Source organism: Stegostoma tigrinum, chromosome 36, assembly GCF_030684315.1.
Source record: "Stegostoma tigrinum isolate sSteTig4 chromosome 36, sSteTig4.hap1, whole genome shotgun sequence".
Lineage (NCBI taxonomy): Eukaryota > Metazoa > Chordata > Chondrichthyes > Orectolobiformes > Stegostomatidae > Stegostoma > Stegostoma tigrinum.
Window position 1 is genome coordinate 4,338,177 of NC_081389.1, and position 22,177 is coordinate 4,360,353.

The following is a 22,177-nucleotide window of genomic DNA, read 5'->3' on the forward strand; positions in this document are numbered from 1 at the left end:
ATTTTGATAGGAAGCACATGAAGACATCTTGTAAAATAAAAGATGCCACCCTAAAAGGTGATGCCATCATTGTCAGCAATCACTCACTAACGATTACGATTGACTACTAGGAAATTCCTGACCAGTGGTCAGGGGTTCTGTGGGTCCTTGCGTGGCTAATGAACCTGATCCTAGAACCATTTCTGACCACACATTTGGCAGGTGTTTCTTGGAGGAAATGGTCTTTGACTTTGAGACTGTTGGCGTTCCTTTTCAGTACTTGCTCTTGCCAACAAGTGTCCTCCAGGAATTGCATCCCTTCATACAGGAGTTTCCTCCAGGTTGATTTCTTCAGAGCAAACATCTCCCATACGTTATCAACTATGTTGCATTTCTTAAGCAAAGCCTTTAGAGAGTCTTTGGAACAGTACTTTTGTCCTTCTGTCATTCGAATGCTTCCTTGAGCATAGTCAGAAATCATATGACACCAGGTTATAGTTCAACAGGTTTATTTAAAAAGCTGGTGTCATGTGATTTCTGACTTTGTCCACCCCTGTCCAACACCAGCGCCTCCATATCATTCCGTGAGCATGGTGAAGAAGATTTGCTTTGGTGGTTGGAACCCAAGCATAGTAAGCATGTGGCTAGCCCAGTGGAGTTGGTTGGTGCTGTTGGCTGCTTCAAGACCACTTATGTTAGTACACTTGTCTTCCCAGCTGATGCAAAGAATCCAACTCAAACAGCATTGGTTCTTCTCAAGGGTCTTGAGGTGGTGTCTGTATGGATTCCAAGTTTCAGAGCCATATGGAAGAGCTGGAAGGATGACTACCTTACACACAAGACTCTTGGTAACAACATGGATTATACAGTTATCGAAGACTGTCTTCCTTAGGCATCTGAAGGCGGCGCTTACAGATTGAATGTGATGTTGAATGTCTGTATCAATGTCAGTTTTGATGAGAGGTGGCTTCCCAGATAATACACCGTAACATCCTATGATTCTATGAATCTACACTCCCAAATAAGCCCATCATACCGATTTTATGACTGTTCAGAAAGAAAATGATCCAAGAATCATTCCGAAACAAAAGTTCTCTCTCGCTTCAAATCTCTCCTTTCGCCTCACCAACAAAAAAGTTTAATTTATTTGCCATCTTATTATTCTTTGAGAAATGTAATTAAATATAAATAGCTGTTGTTTACTGACCAAATGTTGTTACAGTAAGGGTGACATTGCTTAGTAATTTTTGAAAGGGGATTGGATCAATGACTACTTGAATGAGAAAACTTTGCAAGGCTGTTGGGATATAGAAGGGAAAGTGAGACTAATTGGTTTGCTTTTTCAAAGAGTCTGCACAGGCACAGTAGGCCAAATGGCAGCATCCTTCTATGCTGAGAACAAACCAAGAAAAGAAATAGATATTGGAGCTTTGTGGCATGGCTTTCTTACCACTATTTCCAACCAAACTGCAATTTTTTTCCTTACTTTGCTGAAAATAATGTTTAAAATAAATATCAACCGGCAACACAAAGAAACTGTAACATTATTTGTAGTCTCCAAGTGAGACCAAGATCACTGTCCAAAGAGAAGTACTGCGAATGGGCAAAAAGAAGGTAACTCCCACTGTAATGACTGCATCTGCCTTCGTTACCCTTACTTCAAGTTTAAAATATCAGATTTGAAAATGTCTTTTGACTGTGTGCATTTTGTGGGTAATTGTTGTCAAGTATGCCCCTCTGGCCATTACAATTTATTTAATCTATCTTAATTATTGTAAAGTCTGTTTTTCTTTGGAGTGCATATCAATGCGTTGAAAATTTAAAATGTATTCTCACTCTCCTGGCCATTCCTGAGCTTTCAGGTGAGCTTACTGAAAGAACAAGGTTTTTGTTTGTTGTCGGGGAGGATATCTGTTGTGAAATGTTTGTTTACCTTCCCTGCATGTCCCTAAGTCTCAGGTAGTAGCCAGTTATCAACCACAGTTGTTTTTTAAAAATTTCAAAGGCAAATGTGCAAGTATATCTCAAGAGAAAACTATCAATTAAAGACTGGGAACAAAGGACATAGCAGCAACAAAGAAATGAAACTAGGCGGACCACCTAGCATCAATCTAGGCATTGGAAAAAAAAGACAGCAGAAATAATTATCGACCCTACTAAGTCCTCTTTAGTAACATTGGGGGCCAGTGTCAAAATTGCGAAAGCTGTCTCACAGACTAGTCAAATAACAGTCTAACATAGATAACAAGGCGTAGAGCTGGATGAACACAGCAGGCCAAGCAGCATCAGAGGAGCAGGAAGGCTGACGTTTCGGGCTGAGGCCCTTCTTCAGCTTTACACCTTGTTATCTCAGATTCTCCAGCATCTGCAGTTCCTACTATCTCTGAAACAGTCTGACATAGTTGTCAGAATCAAACCTTACAGGCAATGTCTTAGACATCACTATCACTGTCCCTAGATATATTCTGTTCCACCAGCAGTAAAAACCCAGCAGAGGCGGTGGCACAATGGTACACAGTCGGGAGGGAGTTGCCCTATGAGTCCTCAACATTGACTTTGGACCCCATAAAGTCTCATGGCATTAGGTTAAACATGGGCAAGGAAACCTCCTCCAGATTACCATGTACCATATTCCCTTACCTGATGAATCAGTGCTCTCCCATGGTGAACAACATTTGGAGGATGCACTGTGGGTGGCAAGGGTGCAAAAGGTATTCTGGTTGGGAGATTTCAGTGTCCTCCAGCAAGAGTGGCTCAGGAGCAGCACAACTGATCCAAGGACATTGCTGCTGGACTGGATCTATGGAGGTGATAAGGAAACCAACAAGAGGGAAAAATATGTACCAGTGATAATGGGAACTGCGGATGCTGGAGAATGCAAAATAATAAAGTGTGAAGCTGGATGAACACAGCAGGCCAAGCAGCATCTCAGGAGCACAAAAGCTGACGTTTCGGGCCTAGACCCTTCATCAGAGAGGGGGATGGGGAGAGCGTTCTGGAATAAATAGGGGGAGAGGAGGAGGCGGACCGAAGATGGAGAAAAGAAGATAGGTGGGGAGGGGATGGGTCAGTCCAGGGAAGATGGACAGGTCAAGGAGGTGGGATGAGGTTAGTAGGTAGGAGATGGAGGTGCGGCTTGGAGTGGGAGGAAGGGATGGGTGAGAGGAAGAACAGGTTAGGGAGGCAGAGACAGGTTGGGCTGGTTTTGGGATGCATTGGGGGGAGGGGAAGAGCTGGGCTGGTTGTGTGGTGCAGTGGGGGGAAGGGACAAACTGGGCTGCTTTTGGGATGCGGTGGGGGAAGGGGAGATTTTGAAGCTGGTGACGTCCACATTGATACCATTGGGCTGCAGGATTCCCAAGCGGAATATGAGTTGCTGTTCCTGCAACCTTCGGGTGGCATTATTGTGGCACTGCAGGAAGCCCATGATGGACATGTCATCTAAAGAACGGGAGGGGGAGTGGAAATGGTTCGCGACTGGGAGGTGCAGTTGTTTATTGCGAACTGAGCGGAGGTGTTCTGCAAAGCGGTCCCCAAGCCTCCGCTTGGTTTCCCCAATGTACAGGAAGTCACACCGGGTACAATGGATACAGTATACCACATGAGCAGATCACCACATTGGTGAACCTCTGCTTAATATGGAAAGTCATCTTGGGGCCTGGGATAGGGGTGAGGGAGGAGGTGTGGGGGCAAGTGTAGCATTTCCTGCGGTTGCAGGGGAAGGTGCCAGGTGTGGTGGGGTTGGAGGGCAGTGTGGAGCGAACAAGGGAGTCACGGAGAGACCACTCTCTCCGGAAAGCAGACCGGGGTGGGGATGGAAAAATATCTTGGGTGGTGGGGTCGGATTGTAGATGGCGGAAGTGTCGGAGGATGATGCATTGTATCCGGAGGTTAGTGGGGTGGTGTGTGAGAACAAGGGGGATCCTCTTTGGGCGGTTGTGGCGGGGGGGCGAGGTGTGAGGGATGTGTTGCAGGAAATGCGGGAGACGCGGTCAAGGGCGTTATCGACCACTGTGGGGGGAAAGTTGCGGTCCTTGAAGAACTTGGGCATCTGGGATGTGTGGGAGTGGAATGCCTCATCCTGGGAGCAGATGCGGCGGAGGCGGAGGAATTGGGAATAGGGGATGGAATTTTTGCAGGAGGGTGGGTGGGAGGAGGTGTATTCTAGGTAGCTGTGGGAGTCGGTGGGCTTGAAATGGACATCAGTTACAAGCTGGTTGCCTGAGATGGAGACTGAGAGGTCCAGGAAGGTGAGGGATGTGCTGGAGATGGCCCAGGTGAACTGAAGGTTGGGGTGGAAGGTGTTGGTGAAGTGGATGAACTGTTCGAGCGCCTCTGGGGAGCAAGAGGCGAGGCTGATACAGTCATCAATGTAACGGAGGAAGAGGTGGGGTTTGGGGCCTGTGTAGGTGCGGAAGAGGGACTGTTCCATGTCACCTACAAAGAGGCAGGCATAGCTGGGGCCCATGTGGGTGCCCATGGACACCCACTTTGCCTGTAGGAAGTGGGAGGAATCGAAAGAGAAGTTGTTGAGGGTGAGGACGAGTTCGGCTAGGCGGATGAGGGTGTCGGTGGAGGGGGACTGGTCGGGCCCGCGGGACAGGAAGAAGTGGAGGGCCTTGAGGCCATCTGCATGCGGAATACAGGTGTATAGGAACTGGACATCCATGGTGAAAATGAGGTGTTGGGGGCCAGGGAGGAGGTGGAGGGCATGGGTGGTGTCACGGACATAGGTCGGGAGTTCCTGGACCAAAGGGGAGAAAATGGAGTCCAGATAGGTGGAGATGAGTCGGTGGGGCAGGAACAGGCTGGGACAATGGATCGACCAGGGCAGGCAGGTTTGTGGATTTTGGGAAGGAGATAGAAACGGGTCGTGCAGGGTTGGGGAATAATAAGGTTGGAGGCTGTGGGTGGGAGGTCCCCTGAGGTGATGAGGTCATGAATGATGTTGGAGATGATGGTTTGGTGCTCAGGGGTAGGGTCATGATCAAGGGGGCGGTAGGAGGTGGTGTCGGAGAATTGGCGTTTGGCCTCCGCGATGTAGAGGTCAGTGCACCATACTACCACTGCACCACCCTTGTCTGCGGATTTGATTTGCAGAACACCTCTGCTCGGTTTGCAATAAACAACTGCACCTCCCAGTTGCGAACCATTTCAACTCCCCCCTCCCATTCTTTAGATGACATGTCCATCAGGTGCCTCCTGCAGTGCCACAATGATGCCACCCAAAGGTTGCAGGAACAGCAACTCATATTCCGCTTGGGAACCCTGCAGCCCAATGGTATCAATGTGAACTTCACCAGTTTCAAAATCTCCCCTTCCCCCAATGCATCCCTAAACCAGCCCAGCTCGTCCCCTCCCCCCACTGCATCACACAACCAGCCCAACCTGTCTCTTCCTCCCTAACCTGTTCTTCCTCTCACCCATCCCTTCCTCCCACCCCAAGCCGCACCTCCGTTTCCTATCTACTAACCTCATCCCACCTCCTCGACCTGTCTGTCTTCCCTGGTCTGACCTATCCCCTCCCTACGTCCCCACCTATCCTCTTTTCTCTCCATCTTCGGTCCGCCTCCCCCATTCTCCCTATTTATTCCAGTTCCCTCCCCCCATCCCCCTCTCTGATGAAGGGTCTAGGCCCGAAACGTCAGCTTTTGTGCTCCTGAGATGCTGCTTGGCCTGCTGTGTTCATCCAGCTTCACACTTTATTATCTTAAGAGGGAAAAATATACTTGACCTCATCATTAACAATCTCCTGTCTACAGATACGTCTGTCCATGACAGTATTGGTAAGAGCGACCACTTCATAGTCCACGTGGAGATGAATACTCACTTTTACATTGAGAGTACCTCGGTTGTATTGTGTGGCACTATCACTGTGCTAAGAGGGGAAGACTTTGAACAGATCCAGCAACTCAAGACTGGGCATCCATGAGGTGCTGTGGGCCATCAATAGCTGCAGAATTTTACTCCGGCGTAATCTGCAACCTCAAGGCCTGTATATCCACCACTCAGCCATTACCATAAAGCCTGGAGACAACCCTGGTTCAATGGAGAGGGCATGCCAACAGCACCAGGCATACCTGAAAATGAGATGTCAACATGCTGAAGGAACATGTCCTCCCAACTCCTCTACACAATACACTGACCAATCAAGGCAAGCGTATGAAAAACCTTCTTCACTATCCTGTCTATCTGTGACTCCACTTTCAAGGAACTATGAACCTGCATCCCAAAGTTTCTTTATTCAGCAACACTCCCCAGTACCTCACCACTAAGTATATGAGTCCTGCCCTGATTTGCCCTCCTGAAACGCAGCACCTCACATTTATCTAAATTAAGCTCCATCTGTCCCTCCTCGGCCCATTTGCTCATCTGATTGAGGTCCCATTATACCTTCTTCCCTGTCCACTACACCACCAATTTTGGTCTCATCTGCAACCTTACTAACCATAGTGTCTTCATTCACATCCAAACCATTTGTGTAAATAACAAAAAGCAGTGGACCGAACACCAATCTTCTAGGACTCCTCAGATACTGAAGCAGTTCACGTTCAAATGCAACAAGACCTGGACAATATCCAGACTTCAGCTGATGAGATACATTTGCACCACACAATTGCCAAACAATGATCATCTCCAATAAGAGACAATTTAACCATTGTCCCTTGACACTCAAAGATGTTACCAGTAATAAATCCTCCACGATCAACATCCTGAAGGTTAGCTATGATCAAAAAATCAACTGGACTCACCATATAAACATAGTGGCTACAAGAGCAGGTCAGAAGCTAGGAATACTGCACAAGTAAATCGCCTCCTGACTGTCCAAAGCCAGTCCACCATCGACAATGCAGAAGTCAGGTGTGTGAAGAATACTGCCCACTTGCCTGGATGAGTGCTGCTCCAACAATACTCAGGATGCTTGACACCATCCGAATTGAAGCAGATTGCTTGATTGGTACCACATCCACAGAGATCTACACCCTCTGCCACTAATGCTCAGTACCAGCAGGGTTCACTATCTAGAAGATGCAAAAGTTCACCAAAGATCCTTTGAAAGCATCTTTCGAGTCCACCAACACTTCCATCTAGATGGACAAGGTCAGAAGATACATAGGAATACCAAATTCCCCTTCAAGTCACTCACCATCCCAACTTGGAAATTTATCATCATTCTTTCACTATCACTGGGTCAAAATCCTTCCGTAAAGCACTGTGGGTCTACCTACAGTACATGAGCCGTAGCGGTTCAAAAAAGCAGCTCACCACCACCTTCTCAAAGGGAACTCAATGGGCAATCAGTGCTGGCCAGCCAGTGATGTCCACCTGCAGTGCAACTATCTCCATTGGGAAGTTCAGGATATCCTATTGCCAATTACCATTTACTTTGAGTAATTGTATAAGGATATTTATTTTATGTCAAAAGTCCATGGCCTAAACTAAATTAAAAATATTAAACAAAAACCACAACAAATTTGGAAGTTGTGCATGTGTTTAAATGGAAGAAAATTGATTAACTATTTTATAGTTTGAATCTACATTTGGCAAATTTAATCTTGCATTATATCATAGTCAAAGCCTCTTACTGGCAGTGTTCAAGTGGCAAGAAAACAAATGGGATTATGGAGAAAAGTTATGTGTTTGGCATTAAGCCAAAATCATCAGACAGCCGATGCAGACTTGATGGGTTGAATAGCTTTCTTCCGTAATGTAATGATTCTGTAAACATCAAAGGGTAATTCTTGGTTCACTGCCAACTACCAAATAATCAAATCCAGAAGCTAATGGTCTGTGGACATCAATTCAAATCCCACCCTCCCAGTGGGAGGAATTCAAATTCAGTGAATAAATTTGGAATTAAAAAGCTAGTGTCACTGCACAATCCATCCAGTCTGCGAGTGGCCTTCTGGGGAGAAAATCTACCATTTTTACTCAGTCTGGTCTTCATGTGACTCCAGACTTACAGCAAATTTGACTCTTAACTGCCCTTCGAAACGGCCCAGTAAGTCACTCCATTCTAGAACTCTAAGTTTTAAACATTCTGCATCTACAGCCTCATCCACATCCCAGGAAGGAGTTTTTTGAAAAAGACAAGGTTCGGCATGGTAGACTGGCCAACAAAGTTAGATCACGTGGAATGCAGGGAGAACTAGCCATTTGGATGCAAAGTTGGCTAGATGGTAGAAGACAGAGGGTGGTAGTAGAGGGATACTTTTTGGACTGGAGGCCTGTGACCAGGATGTGCTGCAGGGATGGGTGCTGGGTCCACTGCTTTTATCATCTATATAAATGATCTGGATGTGAATAAAGGAGGTATGATGGGTAAATTTGCAGAAGAGACCACAATTGGTGATGTAATGGACAGCAAAGAAGGTTACCTCAGGGAACTTGACCAGATGGGCCTATAGGCCGAGGAATAGCAGGTGGATCTTAATCTAGATAAACTTGAGGTGCTATGCTTTCGTAGAGCAAATCATGGCGGCCTTATACACTTAATGGGAAGGTCCTGGGGAGTTTGACTGAACAAAGGGACCCTGGAGTGCAGGATCATATTTCCTTGAAAGCAGAGATGCAGGTGGACAGATTGGTGAAGAAGGCACTCGGTACATTTGCCTTTATTGGTCAGTGCATCGGATACATGAATTGGGAGGTCGTGTTGCAGCAGTACAGGTCATTGCTTAGGCCAATTTTGGAAGACTCCGTGCTATAGAAAAAATGTTCTGAAACTAGAAAGGGTTCAGAAAAGATTTACAAGGATGTTGCGAGGTTGGAGGGTTTGAGCTATAGGGCTGAATAAGCTGGGGCTGTTATCTCTGGAGTGTCAGATGCTGAGAGGTGACCTTCTGGAGATTTTTAAAATCATGAGAGGCATGGATAGGGTGACAGGTCAGGTCTTTTCACCAGGGTAGGGATGTCCAAAACTAGAGGGCATAGGTTTAAGGTGAGAGGGAAGAGGTTTAAAAGGGGCCTAAGGGGCAATGTTTTTATGCAGAGGATGTGCGTGTATGGAAATATCTGCAAGAGCAAGTGGTGGAGGCTGGTACAATCACAACATTTAAAACACATCTGGATGGGCATATGAATAGGAAAGGTTTACAGGGACATGGGCAAAATGCTGGCAAATGGGACGAGGTTAATTTCGGATATCTGGTTGGCATGGACAAGTTGGACAAAAGGGTCTGTTTTCATACCGTACATATCTGTGACTCTTAAGAAAATGTTTTGATAACTTTTGAATTGTTTGACACCATCTGAAAATTGTACTGTTATTTGAGGCAAAAATTACTTCTGGGAGAAAGTAAAAGGTATGATTGGATTTCATTTTAAAAATACCTAAAGGTCAAATTCTACCAAGGCAAATAATCAAAGATACCTTGATTTGATTTATTATGGTCACATGTACCTGGGTACAGCAAAAAGTTTCATTTTGCACAGGCGCATCATACGATACAAAATGCAGAGGGTAGTAGAACAAGCGAAGAATACAACATTACAGCTGCAGAGAAGGTACACAAAGAGTAAAATCAACATTAAATTTACAATTTGAGAGGTCCATTCAGAAGTCTAATAACAGCAGGAAGAAACAAATCAGAAGTTGCTGGAAAAGATCAGCAGGTCTGGCAGCATCTGTGAAGGAAAAACAGAGTTAACATTTCAGGTGTGAGGAAGGGTCACCGGACCCGAAATGTTAACTCTGTTTATTCCTTAACAGATGCTGCCAGACCTGCTGATCTTTTCCAGCAACTTCTGTTTTGTTTCCTGGTTTACAGCATCTGCAGTTATTTTGTTTTTTAACAGCAGGAAGAAGCTGTTCTTGAAACTATTTGTATTTATATACAATCTTCAACCATGTGTCTGATGGAAGAAGGTTGGAGGGAATATAACGACAGTGGGAGGGTCTTTGATTATATTGGTTGCTTTCCGGAGGCAGCAGCAAGTACACGTGGACTCAATGGATGGACAGCTGCTTCGCATGTTGGACTGGGCTGTGTTCAGACTCACTGTACTTTCTTTCGGTCTTGAGAAGAGTAGATGCCATACATGCTGTGATGCAGTCACAGAGAATGCTTTCTATGGGGCATCTATAAAAATTGGTAAGAGTCTTTGTATGCATGCTGAATTTCCTTAGTCTCCTGAGGAAGTACAGTCATTGTGCTTTCTTGACCATTCTGTTGACATGGGTGCACCAGGACAGATTGTTATGATCATCACTCCCAGGAACTTGATGCTGTCGACCATCACCAATGACACAGAAAGGGGTGTGTGTGCGCCTCCATCTCACTTCCCGAAGTCAAGGTCCGTGTCCGTCATTTTGTTGATGTGGACAGAAAAATTGTTATCTTTACATCATGCTATTAAGCAATTAATCTCTTTCCTGTATTCTGTCTTGTGTTGTTTGCAATCTACCGTACAATGATAGAAATGGAGTTGGATATCAAATTTTGCTTTGCAGCAGTGAGGGTATAAGGAGTCTGGTATGGTGCTGAGTATGCATCCTTGCAGGGCACTGGATTATGGTGGAGGAGACGTGGTCACCAATTCTCAGTGATTGCGGTCTATGGATCAGGAAGTCAAGGATCCAGTTACAAAGCGGGTGTAGAGAACTATGTCTCAGAGTTTAGAAATGAGTTTGTTTGGAATTTTAGTCAATGACCAATGGACTTGCATTCTGGACTTTAGAAATTGGATCCTTCAATTAAAATTATAATCACAATTGTCCTGACATTCACTCATTCATTCTAATTGCTCTGGTTAAATGTAAACCTGCAATTACTGAAGCCAGCAAACAAAAAAAACCGGGAAAATGAAAGTCCCGCCAAACCACCGCGATTCCCATTGGTCTACACGCCTATAAATCACGTCGGTTTGCCCACTAATTGGATAATCAGCTAAAGTCAATCCACTTGTTCCCGGGAGATGCAAAACAACTTCTAAATAAAGTAAATTTCAATCCTTCCTTACCTCCTACTGAAATGCCAGTGGATTTATTCGATACACTCTGCTTTAAAATGTATTCTTTCTCAGAATTATTGCAAATGTCAAATAAAACCCAGCTTTCCCGCCACACATTCTCTCTTCCCCCACCCCCTCAAAGCTGCCCGTTGATTGGTGAGTAGGTGCACTAGGTTTTGTGAGAGCCTCGCTCCGATTGGCGTATCTCGGGAAGAGAAATGAGCCGAGGCGCTGGAATGGGTAGTGTCGGCCGGCACCCGCTAGCCGGGAGCGGGCCGGCCAACGGCGAGCTGCGATTGGCTGAGGGAGAAGGCGCGAGCCGGGCCGCTGGTTTAAGAAGCGGGAGGCGGGAGCGGCGCGAGGCTGGCCCCCTCCAACCGCCCCCTGACGAAGATGGTCCGTACCAAGGCTGACAGTCCGTCCACCTCCACCGGCTCCTTTCGCAAAGGTGAGGGCAGTGCAAAGGAACCGTCCGCCTCCCGCTCGCGGTGTCCACAGTCGCCCCCGCCCTTTCTGTCCGGTCCGTCGCTGTCGGTGTGGACGCGGCTCCCCACTGTGTGCCAGAGCGAGCGATGTCCAGCGGGCATCACCACCGCCGCGCCTCTCCCTCAGCTCCGAGTGTTGACCGCCGGCCTGAACTGTCTCGTCCGTTAACAGGGCTGTCTCTACGGATGCCCTCCTCCCTCCCCTTTCCTTACAGTTTGTTTTGGCGGGAGGGTTGTTATTTTTGTCTTGGTATGCCGTGTTCCCCGCGGATGCCGATGTGGGAGGGGAGGGCGGTTCTTCCCGCGGCGGTACAAACCACCCCCCCCCCCCCCCGCCATCCAGCGTGGTCAGCTTTGGTCATCCCCTGGCGGGGATTCTCGATTTGTCCAAGGCCAGGATCCGGCGGTTGGATTTCATTTACCTCCCGGACAGTCCGCTGATGATTCTTGGCGTATTAAATAGCTTCCTTTTTGTCACATCCCGAGGCGATTCGCTAGTAGGTTATCAAACAATCTGGCACTTTCAGGAACGGATCCGTAAAGATTAGTTTATTTTGTTTTCGGGCAAAAAATAAAATTTACACGTTTGTTGTCTGACATCAGTCCCAAGTGCTCGGCAGATCAGGCAGTAATTCCGCGGTAAACTTGTTAAAGTTCGGAATGTTAACTTTTTTCGTTTCTACAGATGCTGCTGAGTCTCTGCAGCTCATTGTGTTCGTGTTCCAGCTCAGGCAATATGTGGGATGACAGCTAACGCTGCAGGTCAACTTTACATCAACTGATAAGTCTCTTTTTAGGAGGCTTAACCAAGTGGCGAGAAGCAGGAATACAAAAAGGCGTGTAGAGAACGAAATGACATGCCAAAAGTCAGGATGGACTAAATGTAACGAGGCTTGATCGTAGCTGTGCGCTTGGTTATTGGTCTCCATTGACTGGTTACCATAGATCAAATGACTTCTGCTTTTAAGTATAATTAATCTAAACCCCTTTGTATTGCAGGAGGTTGCACTAAGCCTAGAACAACTAACCAAAAAACTTAACGTTTCATCTTGGTGTGACTTTAAAAGTAAAAGGTTTTAGTCGATCTTTAGGAAAGTTGTTCCAGTGCTCAGGTCGTCTTCAACAGAAGTGAAAGCACTTTAGTTTACCTGATTTCACTTCATTGAAAATCCTGCATTCACTTTGCATCAGGCACGCAAATTATTGATTCTTAACTTTTGTCTTTGGATACTGTAAGGATCAGAATTTTAGGATGCTAGCTATTTAGAATGTAAAAGTTTGCACATTGAATTCCGTCACATGTCGAAGCCTGCAGGTAATACAAAGCTAAGCAGGGATATCTTGAAGATGAGAAAGCAGTTTCGGGACAACTTGAGCAAGAATATGGCAGTGGAGCATAATATACAAATGTTTTTACATTTGGTAGGAAAGATGCAGAGTATTTCTTTAATTGATAACAGGTATGAAAAGTGCAAGTACAGTTGCTTTAAATCTCTGAAGTTTAACAAGCGCAGTAAGTCTCGTGGAAATTGTCTAGCACAGATTTGTGCAGTCCTAATGTGATATTTTGGCGCCTGCTATATTCCAGCCTGGTTAAATGGTATTTGGAATGCTGTGCTGTTTTGGTTCTTAAGGAATGATACTCTGTGGAGAGTTGACATTTCCTGGAAGCTGCTCTGCCACTGGGTGGTGCTCTGCATGTTAATCAATTGAGGTGTCTAGAGGAAGTGATTTGGGAGTGCAATGGTTTGCTTGTCTGGTCTCTAGAGGATGTCAAGATTGTCCTGTGAAGAAATTGGGCAAATCCTGTATTCTCATTCTGAATTAGTGATTTCAATGAAAACCTCATTGAAACTTACTAAATATCTGGTAGACAGTGGATGCAGGTAAGATTCTTAGAAGACCTAAGAGCAAAAGCAGGCCATTCAACCCATGGAGTCTCATCTGCAATTCATGATGCATGGCTGAGCTGAACTCAATTCTCCTTTCCTGAACCCTTGATTACCTTGGTTTTTGAGTTGTTTCAGCTTTAAATATTTAATGATTTAGCCTCTCTTTCTCCTGACTAGAAAGATAATTTGAAGGGTGAAACTTGACTTGTGGCCTCTGGAAGCTCAGTATTTGCATATGTTTAAAGTAGTGAAAGATTTGGTTACTGATTGCATAGCATTATCTTTAAAGACACTTGGAGTATTTGCTTGCCTGTGGAAAATGTCATATGACGGCACTTATTGCTGAACAAAAGTTTCCCTTGTGACTTTTCTAGGACACTGCTTCCATGTGAATTGAAGATTGATGTAAACTAGTAGGATTGCATATTAGATGTACTGTTGACAATTTTTATATGCAAGCCATGCTAATTTAGCAAGAAGCTATGAATTTGGTTGGACTACCTTTCTTGCCTTCTCCAGGATTGGTGATTTGTCCACTATCCACAGTATTCTTTAGAAAAATCCTGATGAAAGAACAAAGCTGGTTTCCTGCTGTCAATAGGAACCAGTCTCTTCTGGTCTTCCTCTTCTAGTTCAACATTCAGTTACCACTGATCTTAGATGCTTACCTGATTAGTGTGCTTGACATAATTTTTAAAGTCACTAACCAAATTGTTTTTTGAATTTTAGTACAGCTTGTCATGTGGGAGGTGCTCAGTCATTGCTTTTTGTCTTAACAGCTGTTGCTGCCAGAGCACCAAGGAAGGCACTTGGGTGTGCAAGTGCAACCAATGTCTCTCTAACATCTCCAGGGAAAAAAGGTATGTAATAACAATTCTCAGTTAATCAACCAGCAGCCCACAATCTCAAGAGGTGTAAGCTATAACTTTACATTGGGATTCACTGATGCAAATTTTACATAATGTTCTTTGCAGCAGTGATAGTTTGAACTTGCCAAAGCTTTTCCAAATCTTTCAATTGGCTAAGCTTAATTGATTACTTTTAGGCTTATCTAATTGTTTGAGGCTTTTTGATTTTCAGTTTTCACTTGGCCATAAAGTGCCTTTATTCAATATTTGTAATCAACATGGGACAAAATGGAAGTGCCTTTAAAGAAAAGTTGACCTATTAGGGCCCCTTAAAGGAGTAATTATCTATTTTACATATGAACCCACAAACTTGAGTACTCAAGTTCTGTCTTTTGAAAATGGCTCCTTTTGTATATAGATAAGTGAGTATTTAGTGACTGAGTTAGCTTGCAGGGTCAACAGCTGAACACTCAATAATTGAGTATTTATCAAGAGGGTTAGCGAACTTCATCTGATTTCTTTCAAACCTGAAATTTTTGCAACCCAGTTTCCCATTCCCAGTAAAATGGGAGGACTTTTTGCAAGCTTTGGTTAATGGGATATTTTGTGATTAACAACAGAAAACAAATATGCTGGTGGGAACCCAGTATGCCCAAGACCTACCCCAAAGTGGCAGAAAGGGATTGGAGAATTCTTTGGCCCTTTCAAACAGCCTGGAAAGGAGAATACAGAACCCTCAGATGTCAGCAGTAGTAGCAAGGCTGGAACAAGTAAAGCTCCAAGGAGGTAAATTTTAACCTTTTTTAAAGGCATGCTTCCTTTATGGCTTGATGTGATTCTTAGCTGGAATGTCCTTGGGTTCTGACCAAAATAAAGTTGGGCATGTTACTGATTTGCAAGGACAGCATATTGCCCAAGATCTTCTGTCCAGTTGACATAGCCCCAAATAACGCATTTTGTGGTTTTGACACCGCTATCCTTGGTTGCTGTGATTAGTAATTGTCCTAGCAGGTGTTGACCAATGTGATAGACATTTCCTGAACACAAGACTTCCCCAACATATTCATGCTTTGGGGTTTGAGTATTTTAAAAGTCAACTGCATGGGCATAACTGACTTGATACAAAGATCCTGTGGTTTCCTTCAAATACCTGACCTCACCTGCAGTGTGGCAATAAGTATGCTGTTTCCAATTTACCTTCTGAGGTAATCTTTCTGGTTCAACCTAGAAAAATTTGCTTGTAATGCAGTTATGGAATAACTACCATGAGGGCTGTTGCAATTTGAGATCATTAACTCAGTGGTTTTGGGTGATGGATGTTTCCAAGCCAATATTACAGCAGCTCAGTGGCTAGCACTGCTGCCTCACAGCAGCAGGGACACAGTTTGATTCTAACCTCTGGTCACTATCTGGGTGGAGTTTGCACATTCACCCTATCTTGAGCACCCATTGGAAACTTGTGCAGAGTTACTTCCCCACAGTCCAAAGGTGTGCAAGTTTGGTGGATTTGGCAATGTTAAATTATTCATGGTATTCAGGGATGTGTGGGTTAGATGCATAGACACTGCGAATGTATAGTTACAGGGATTGGATTGGATGGGATGCTGTTCAGAGGGTTGGTGTGGACTTGTTGGGCCTGCTTTCACAAGATTTTTTAATATCGTATAAAATCTGAAGATTAATCTTTTTTCAAGGAAACTGAAGAGATTTGGACAAACATTTTCACTTTGTTCTGCCTAGGGCATATGTTCTACCTGAGGACTTGGACGAAGCAGCTTCAGATGGAGAGAACTGAATACCACTTGCCCACCATGTCTAATACTTGAAGAGCTCTTGGCGTGTATATTTGTATATATGTCTATTGCTATGTAGTATGGATTTCTTAGTTGTATTGTACAGTTGAAATACCATTAAAGCCATAGCTACAGAACTGATTTAAAAATTACTCGCTGAGTACTCTGGTCCAAGGCCAGTGGTCCCTCAGCTAAATGAGACTTTCTATCTACATAATTATTTGTTTTATTATATCTTTTGACTTGTACTCATGTTGATGGGTGGGGTTAAAAATAAAACTTGTATGAACCAAGGCCATAACCTATTTTAGTGGCCTTGCTGTATCTTGCAATTTATCTTTTTATAATAAATTTTAAGGTGTGCCAAACTCACCTAATTGGTTTTTGTGTAAATATCTAGCAAGTCTCAAATGTTGAAGCTTTTTGGTGGGATTATGCATTTATTGGAAGGGCTCTTCCTTGCATTGGCATTTCCAGTTTGATTCTTGTATTCACTTTGTGTAATGTCAGTGTTTCAAAATACCAAGTGAAGGAATAATGCTACATTACAAAATCCTAGATGTAAGTGACTTGGAAATGACTGTGCAGGTATTCATGAATTTGCTGCTTATATCATAGGTGGTCAATTTGATAGATGCTCTGTAGGGATCTTGTACCTGTAGCATGCAACTATGCAGCAGAAGCAATGTTTTGTTTTTTAAAAGTGGGTTGCTTTTTCCTGCTCAGTTGAGCTGAGTGTTGGAACTGTTTTCATTCAGGGGTGTGGGCAATATTCCACCACCTAGTCTCCACTTGTGGGTGGATGACTGGGGAGTCAGGTGTAACTTGCATGATTCCCAGCTGTGAAGAATATAGTGCCAACATCGAGACTAAAACTTGGTCATGAGCTTGGGACATGCATAATTGCTCACTATTTATTCAATGAATACTACCGGAGAGGTCATTGAAACAACTGTTGATAGTAAGCTTGAGATGGTCCAGAAAGACTCTTGCAATGATGTCCTGGAGTTAAGATGACTGACCTTCAACCAAAACCACTTTCCCTTTGTGCTGAGTCTGATTTTTTTTCATTAGTTTTACTGGTGCTCCTTTTGATCCTGGTCTCAAGTCACATATGGCCTTCATGTTGAGTCAGGAGTTGACTCTTCTTTCGTAGAACACTATGTATGGGTGGGGGCCTCATCCCGCCCCCTTGACCTGTCCATCTTTCCCCGGACTGACCTCCTCTGCACCTATCTTCAGTCTGGCCTGCCTTCCCCCTCTCTCCCTATTTATTTTAGAATCCTCTTCCCCCAACCCCCTTTTCTGAAGAAGGGTCGAGGCCTGAAACGTCAGCTTTTGTGCTCTTAAGATGCTGCTTGGCCTGTTGTGTTCATCCAGCCCCGCACTTTATCAAACCTCTTCAGTTGCTTCTTCAATTACTTTCATTTCATAAAATCACAGGTCCACAATGTTCATCTCAATTCAATTTTTTTTAAGCATCTCCCAATCCTACCTAGAAGGACAGATCTATGGAAACACCACTAAATAGTGTTTGGTTGTGCCATTCTGACAAACATATACTTTGTTACTGGGTCAAAATCCTGGATTCCCTCTAACAGGTAACAGCACTGATGGAGTGCTTTCACCATCTGATCTGCAGTGGCTTGAGAGCAGCAAATTGTGTGGATAATAAATTGCTTTCTTGCCAGTGAAACCCACAACGTTAGATTTGCCAAAAATATTCCTGTACATTAATATACTCAATCTGTAAAAATCCAGAAGTGGTATTCCCCCCCCCCCAAAGGCCTTGTAAGTAAGGGCACCAAGCTCTATGGAACAAATATTCAATTATTTAATCCTGAGTATTTGGTCAGTGAGTGTAAAAATTGCATTCCGCACCAAACTTCAACAAAATTAGAGCTTCAAGCCTTAGTTGATATGCAGTGAAAGCAGTATTGAAATGTGGTCAGAAGTTGAGCGGTGTTGTGTCTGCCAGCACATGTGGTATAGCTTCATATTTAGGCAACTTGACTAGACCTGATTAGTTGGCTGTGGGATCATCTGGCTTGGTATCTCTCAATTTCCTACTTGACATGCAGGTAGTTCTATGTTGTAGCTTCACCAGGTTGATGTGTTGTTTCCAAGTGTGCCTGTTGCTGCTCCAGGCATACCTTTCTGCAATCTTCGTAGGCCAGGGATGATCTCCTGACTTGGTTATAATGGTGGAGAGGAGGCGATATGCAAGACCATGAGTTTACATATTGTAGTTTAATACAATTCTGCAGCTGCTGATGTTTAGAAAAAATGTACGTAGGAAGTTATTGGCATTAAAGGCTGACAAGTCCGTTGTCAGCCTTTAATACCGATAACCAGAAGTCTGGTCGCCCTGCTACAGGAAGGATATTATTAAACTGGAAAGAGTGCAAAAAAGATTTACAAGCACCCCAAAGTCCTACCATTAATTGTATAAGCGTTATCCTTTGTTGTTGTACCAAAATGCAATGCCTCACATTCATCCGGATTGAACTCCATCTGCCATTTTTTAGTCCATTGACCCAGTTGATCAAGATTGCTTTGTAATCTTGGAAAACCTTATTCACTACTATGCCACCAATTTTGGTGTCGCCCACAAACTTACTAACCATGCCTTCTGTATTCTCGTTCAAATCATTTGTATAAATGTCAAACAAAGGAGCACTCGGAACCGATCCCTGTGGAACACTGCTGGTCACAGGCCTCCAGTCCAAAAAGCGACCTCCCACCATTAGTCTCTGTTTCCTGCTATTAAGCCAATTATGTATGCAGTTGGCAAGCTCACCCTGAATCTCTTATGATCTAACTTTACTAATTAGTCTATCATGTGAAACCTTGTCAAAGGCTTCACTAAAATACAAATAAACATCTAACGCACTGCCGTTATCAATCTTTTTGGTAACTTCCTCAAAAAACTCAATCAAATTTGTGAGATGTGATTTTCCTTGCACAAAGGAACATCGTGGCTGTTGGTGGTGGCACGGTGGCTCAGTGGTTAGCACTGCCGCCTCACAGTACTAGAGACCTGGGTTTGATTCCACCCTCGGGTAACTGGAGTTTGCATATTCTGCCTGTGTCTGCATGGGTTTCGTCTAAGTGCTCTGGTTTCGTCCCAGCGTCTAAAGATGTGCAGGTGAGGTGGATTGGGCATGGTAAATTGCCTGTAGTGTTCAGGGGTATGTAGGTTCTGTGGGTTATAGAGGGATAGATCTGGTTGGGATGCTCTGAGGGTCAGTGTAGACTCATTGGACTGAAGGGCCTGTGTCCATACTGTAGGGATTCTATGATTCATTGTCCCAAAACAGGAAGGTTTGAGTTCTGGGACGGCTTTCCATGGAACTAGCAGGTTGAGGGGTGACCTTATAGAGGTGATAAGATCACAATGGGCATAGCTAAGGTGAAGAACCAAGGTCTTTTTCCCAGTGTAGGGAATCCAAAGCTAAACAGCGTAGGTTTAAGGTGAGAGGGAAAAGATTTAAAAGGGACCCGAGGAGCACCATTTTCACACAGAGTTTGGTACTTAAATGCAACGAGTTGTTAGAGGAAGTGGTAGAGGCGGGTAGAATTATAACATTTAAAAGACGTTTGGACATGTAATAGATAGGAAAGGTTTAGAAGGATATGGACCAAATGCAGGCAACTAAGATTAGTTCAGTTTAGAAAAGCTAGTCAGAATGCACAAGTTGTGCAGAAGGGCCTGTTTCTGTGCTGCATGACTCTAAGTGAGATCAGCAATTTTGTTGTTGGCTGGGTCTGCCGGTGGCAGAAGGGCGTCGTGGCAATATCAATGAGTTGGGCACACAGTGAGAGACTCCGACATTGGTGGGTCTGACGAGGCAGTGATGGAGGTGAATTGGCCCAGAAGCGAAAGATGGCATCTAAGGATCGGTGACTTGGATGTTAGTTGGGTCAGATGTATTTGGTGGCGAGGTTGTAGCTGGCTCAGAACTCAAAAGTAGATGAACTTCTCTTTAATCTATTGCTTTTAATTTTTCTCATTCTTCAACCATCAAAATCACACCGTATTGTGGCAATGAATAAAAACTTTTCACTATTTTGTTGTATTTCTCACTGTATAATACATCTGACAATATAAATCATTCATTCAAGTCGCTTCAAGATTATGGATGCATTGATTGTAATGTTCCAAAATTTGCTATATTCTTGGAAAGTTCCAACAGACTGTAAAACGCTATTCAGCAAAGGAGAGAGACAAAAAAGAGTAAACTGTAAGCCACTTTGTGTAACATTTATCACTGAGAAATTGCTGGAATCCAATGTTAATGAGTCAGTAATACAACATTAAGAAAATCATATAAAATCAGGCAGTGACAACATGATTTTGTGAAAGGAAAGCATTTTTTGATAAATTTATTAGAGGTGTTCATGGACAGAAAAACTGGGTCGATACAGTGCTACAGTGTATTTGAATTTCCGAAAGGCACTCAGTGAAATGCCAACCTAGAAAATCTGAAAATCACACTTGTGGTGTTTGTATGTATGTAGAAGCAGAATTAACCAGCTCAGTTTGGCATTTGACATCCATGTGACATATTGATTTCTTTTTCTGCCCTGTCTTGTGGTTATTCCACAAGGTTAGAGTTAATGGTTTTGGAGGTGATATATTGGCATAAGTAGATGGTAAATTCACTGACAGGGAACAGAGAGGCATGAAGATGTGTTCATTTTTGTGAGTATCTAATTGAGATGCCACAGGGATTGGTGCACTGGCCTCAACAATTTATAAAGTCTTGGATGAAAAAACAAAGTACATTGTAGGCAAATCTACTGATGGTACAAAGATATATTTTAAAGAAAGATGTGATGAGCACCCAAAGAATCTACAAAGGGATATATACAGAATAAGTGTATGGCCAAAAAAATAGCAGATGGAGTATGATATGTGAAAATGTGAAGCTGTCCATTTTTTGTGGGAAGAATAAAAAAGCAGAATATGATTTACATGGAGAGAGACTATGGAATGCTGGGGTAGGACAGACCAGCCTTCCTGCTCCGATGATGCTGCTTGGCCTGCTGTGTTCATCCAGCTCTACATCTTGTTATCTCGGAGTCTCCAGCATCTGCTGTTCCTATTATCTCTGGATGTCCTTGTCAGTGAATTTCACAAAGTTACTATGCAGGCACAAAAGTAATTAGAAAATCAAATGGAATAATTGTCTTAATTAAAAAAGCGAATGGTGGAGAAAAGTAAAGAATCTTGCTACAACTGAATAGGGCTTTTGAGACTGCACCTGGAGTAATATTTACAATCTTAAGGAATAGCATAGTTACAGTAGAGCCAGTTCAGAAAGAAAAATGGCTAGCCTGATTCCTGGGGTGAAGGGATTGTTTGATGAGGATGAGAGCGAGGAGATGATAAAGCCTATTACATCTCTAACTTTCTCAGAGACAGTAAGAACTGCCGATGCCGGAGTCAGAGAAGACTGTGTGGAGCTGGAGGGACACAGCAGGCCAGGCAGCATTAGAGGATCAGGAAAGCTGACACCTCGGGTTGGGACCCTTCTTCAGTGTTCCTCCAGCTCCACACTGTGTTACCTCTATCTCTCTGACTTTACACAGTTCTGGTAATAGGTGCCATACCTGAAAAATTAACTCTATATTTTCTCTACACACAGATGCTTTCAGACCTGCTGAGATTGCCCTGCATAGTCGGTTTTTATTTATTTAAATATTGGTTAGCATAGAAAACAATATTTTTCACTGTACATCAGTACATATGACAGAAATATATCAAATCGAATATTAAATATGAAAACAAAAAAACGCTGGAAATCACAGCAGGTCAGACAGCATTCGAGAAGAGAGCCCAAGCTTACGTTTTGTTTTCAGTAAAGATTCGAGCATCTGCAGTAAGTTGCGCCTACAAATATGAAGCTTGTTGGTGACAAAACTAACTGCAAAGTTACAAAACAAAAATCCCAAAGAACTGTGTATGCTGGAAATCAGAAACAAATCCATTACTTTTTTGCAGGAAAATCTCAAAAGGTCTGTCAGCATCTGTGGAGAGAAAGCAGAGTTAAATTTTCAGGTCCTGTGAGAAGTGCAAAAATGCTTTTGGCAGGACGAAGAAAGTGCCGCTTCCACTCGGCTTATTTCCAGTCGGTGTGCGTTTCTTTTTTGAGAAGTGATCCATTTCACCGGACCCGACAATTGGCAGTTGCAATTGACACTCCAATGTCATGTGTTCAAAT

General features: G+C 43.7%; 1 protein-coding gene across 1 annotated transcript; it reads left to right on the forward strand.

Annotated features, from left to right (window-relative positions):
• Positions 1 to 11,241: 11,241 nt before the first annotated feature.
• Positions 11,242 to 16,322, forward strand: pclaf (PCNA clamp associated factor). Its single transcript, XM_048520466.1, has 4 exons — positions 11,242 to 11,380; positions 14,089 to 14,169; positions 14,778 to 14,943; positions 15,898 to 16,322. The coding sequence occupies exons 1-4, from the start codon at positions 11,326 to 11,328 to the stop codon at positions 15,950 to 15,952; spliced, it is 357 nt and encodes a 118-aa protein (XP_048376423.1). The 5' UTR covers positions 11,242 to 11,325; the 3' UTR covers positions 15,953 to 16,322.
• Positions 16,323 to 22,177: the final 5,855 nt, after the last annotated feature.

Coding starts and splice junctions, on each gene's coding strand:
- pclaf (XM_048520466.1), top strand. CDS start 11,326: ATGGTCCGTACCAAGGCTGACAGTCCGTCCACCTCCACCGGCTCCTTT. Junction 11,381..14,088: donor CACCGGCTCCTTTCGCAAAG/GTGAGGGCAGTG, acceptor TTGTCTTAACAG/CTGTTGCTGCCAGAGCACCA. Junction 14,170..14,777: donor AACATCTCCAGGGAAAAAAG/GTATGTAATAAC, acceptor GATTAACAACAG/AAAACAAATATGCTGGTGGG.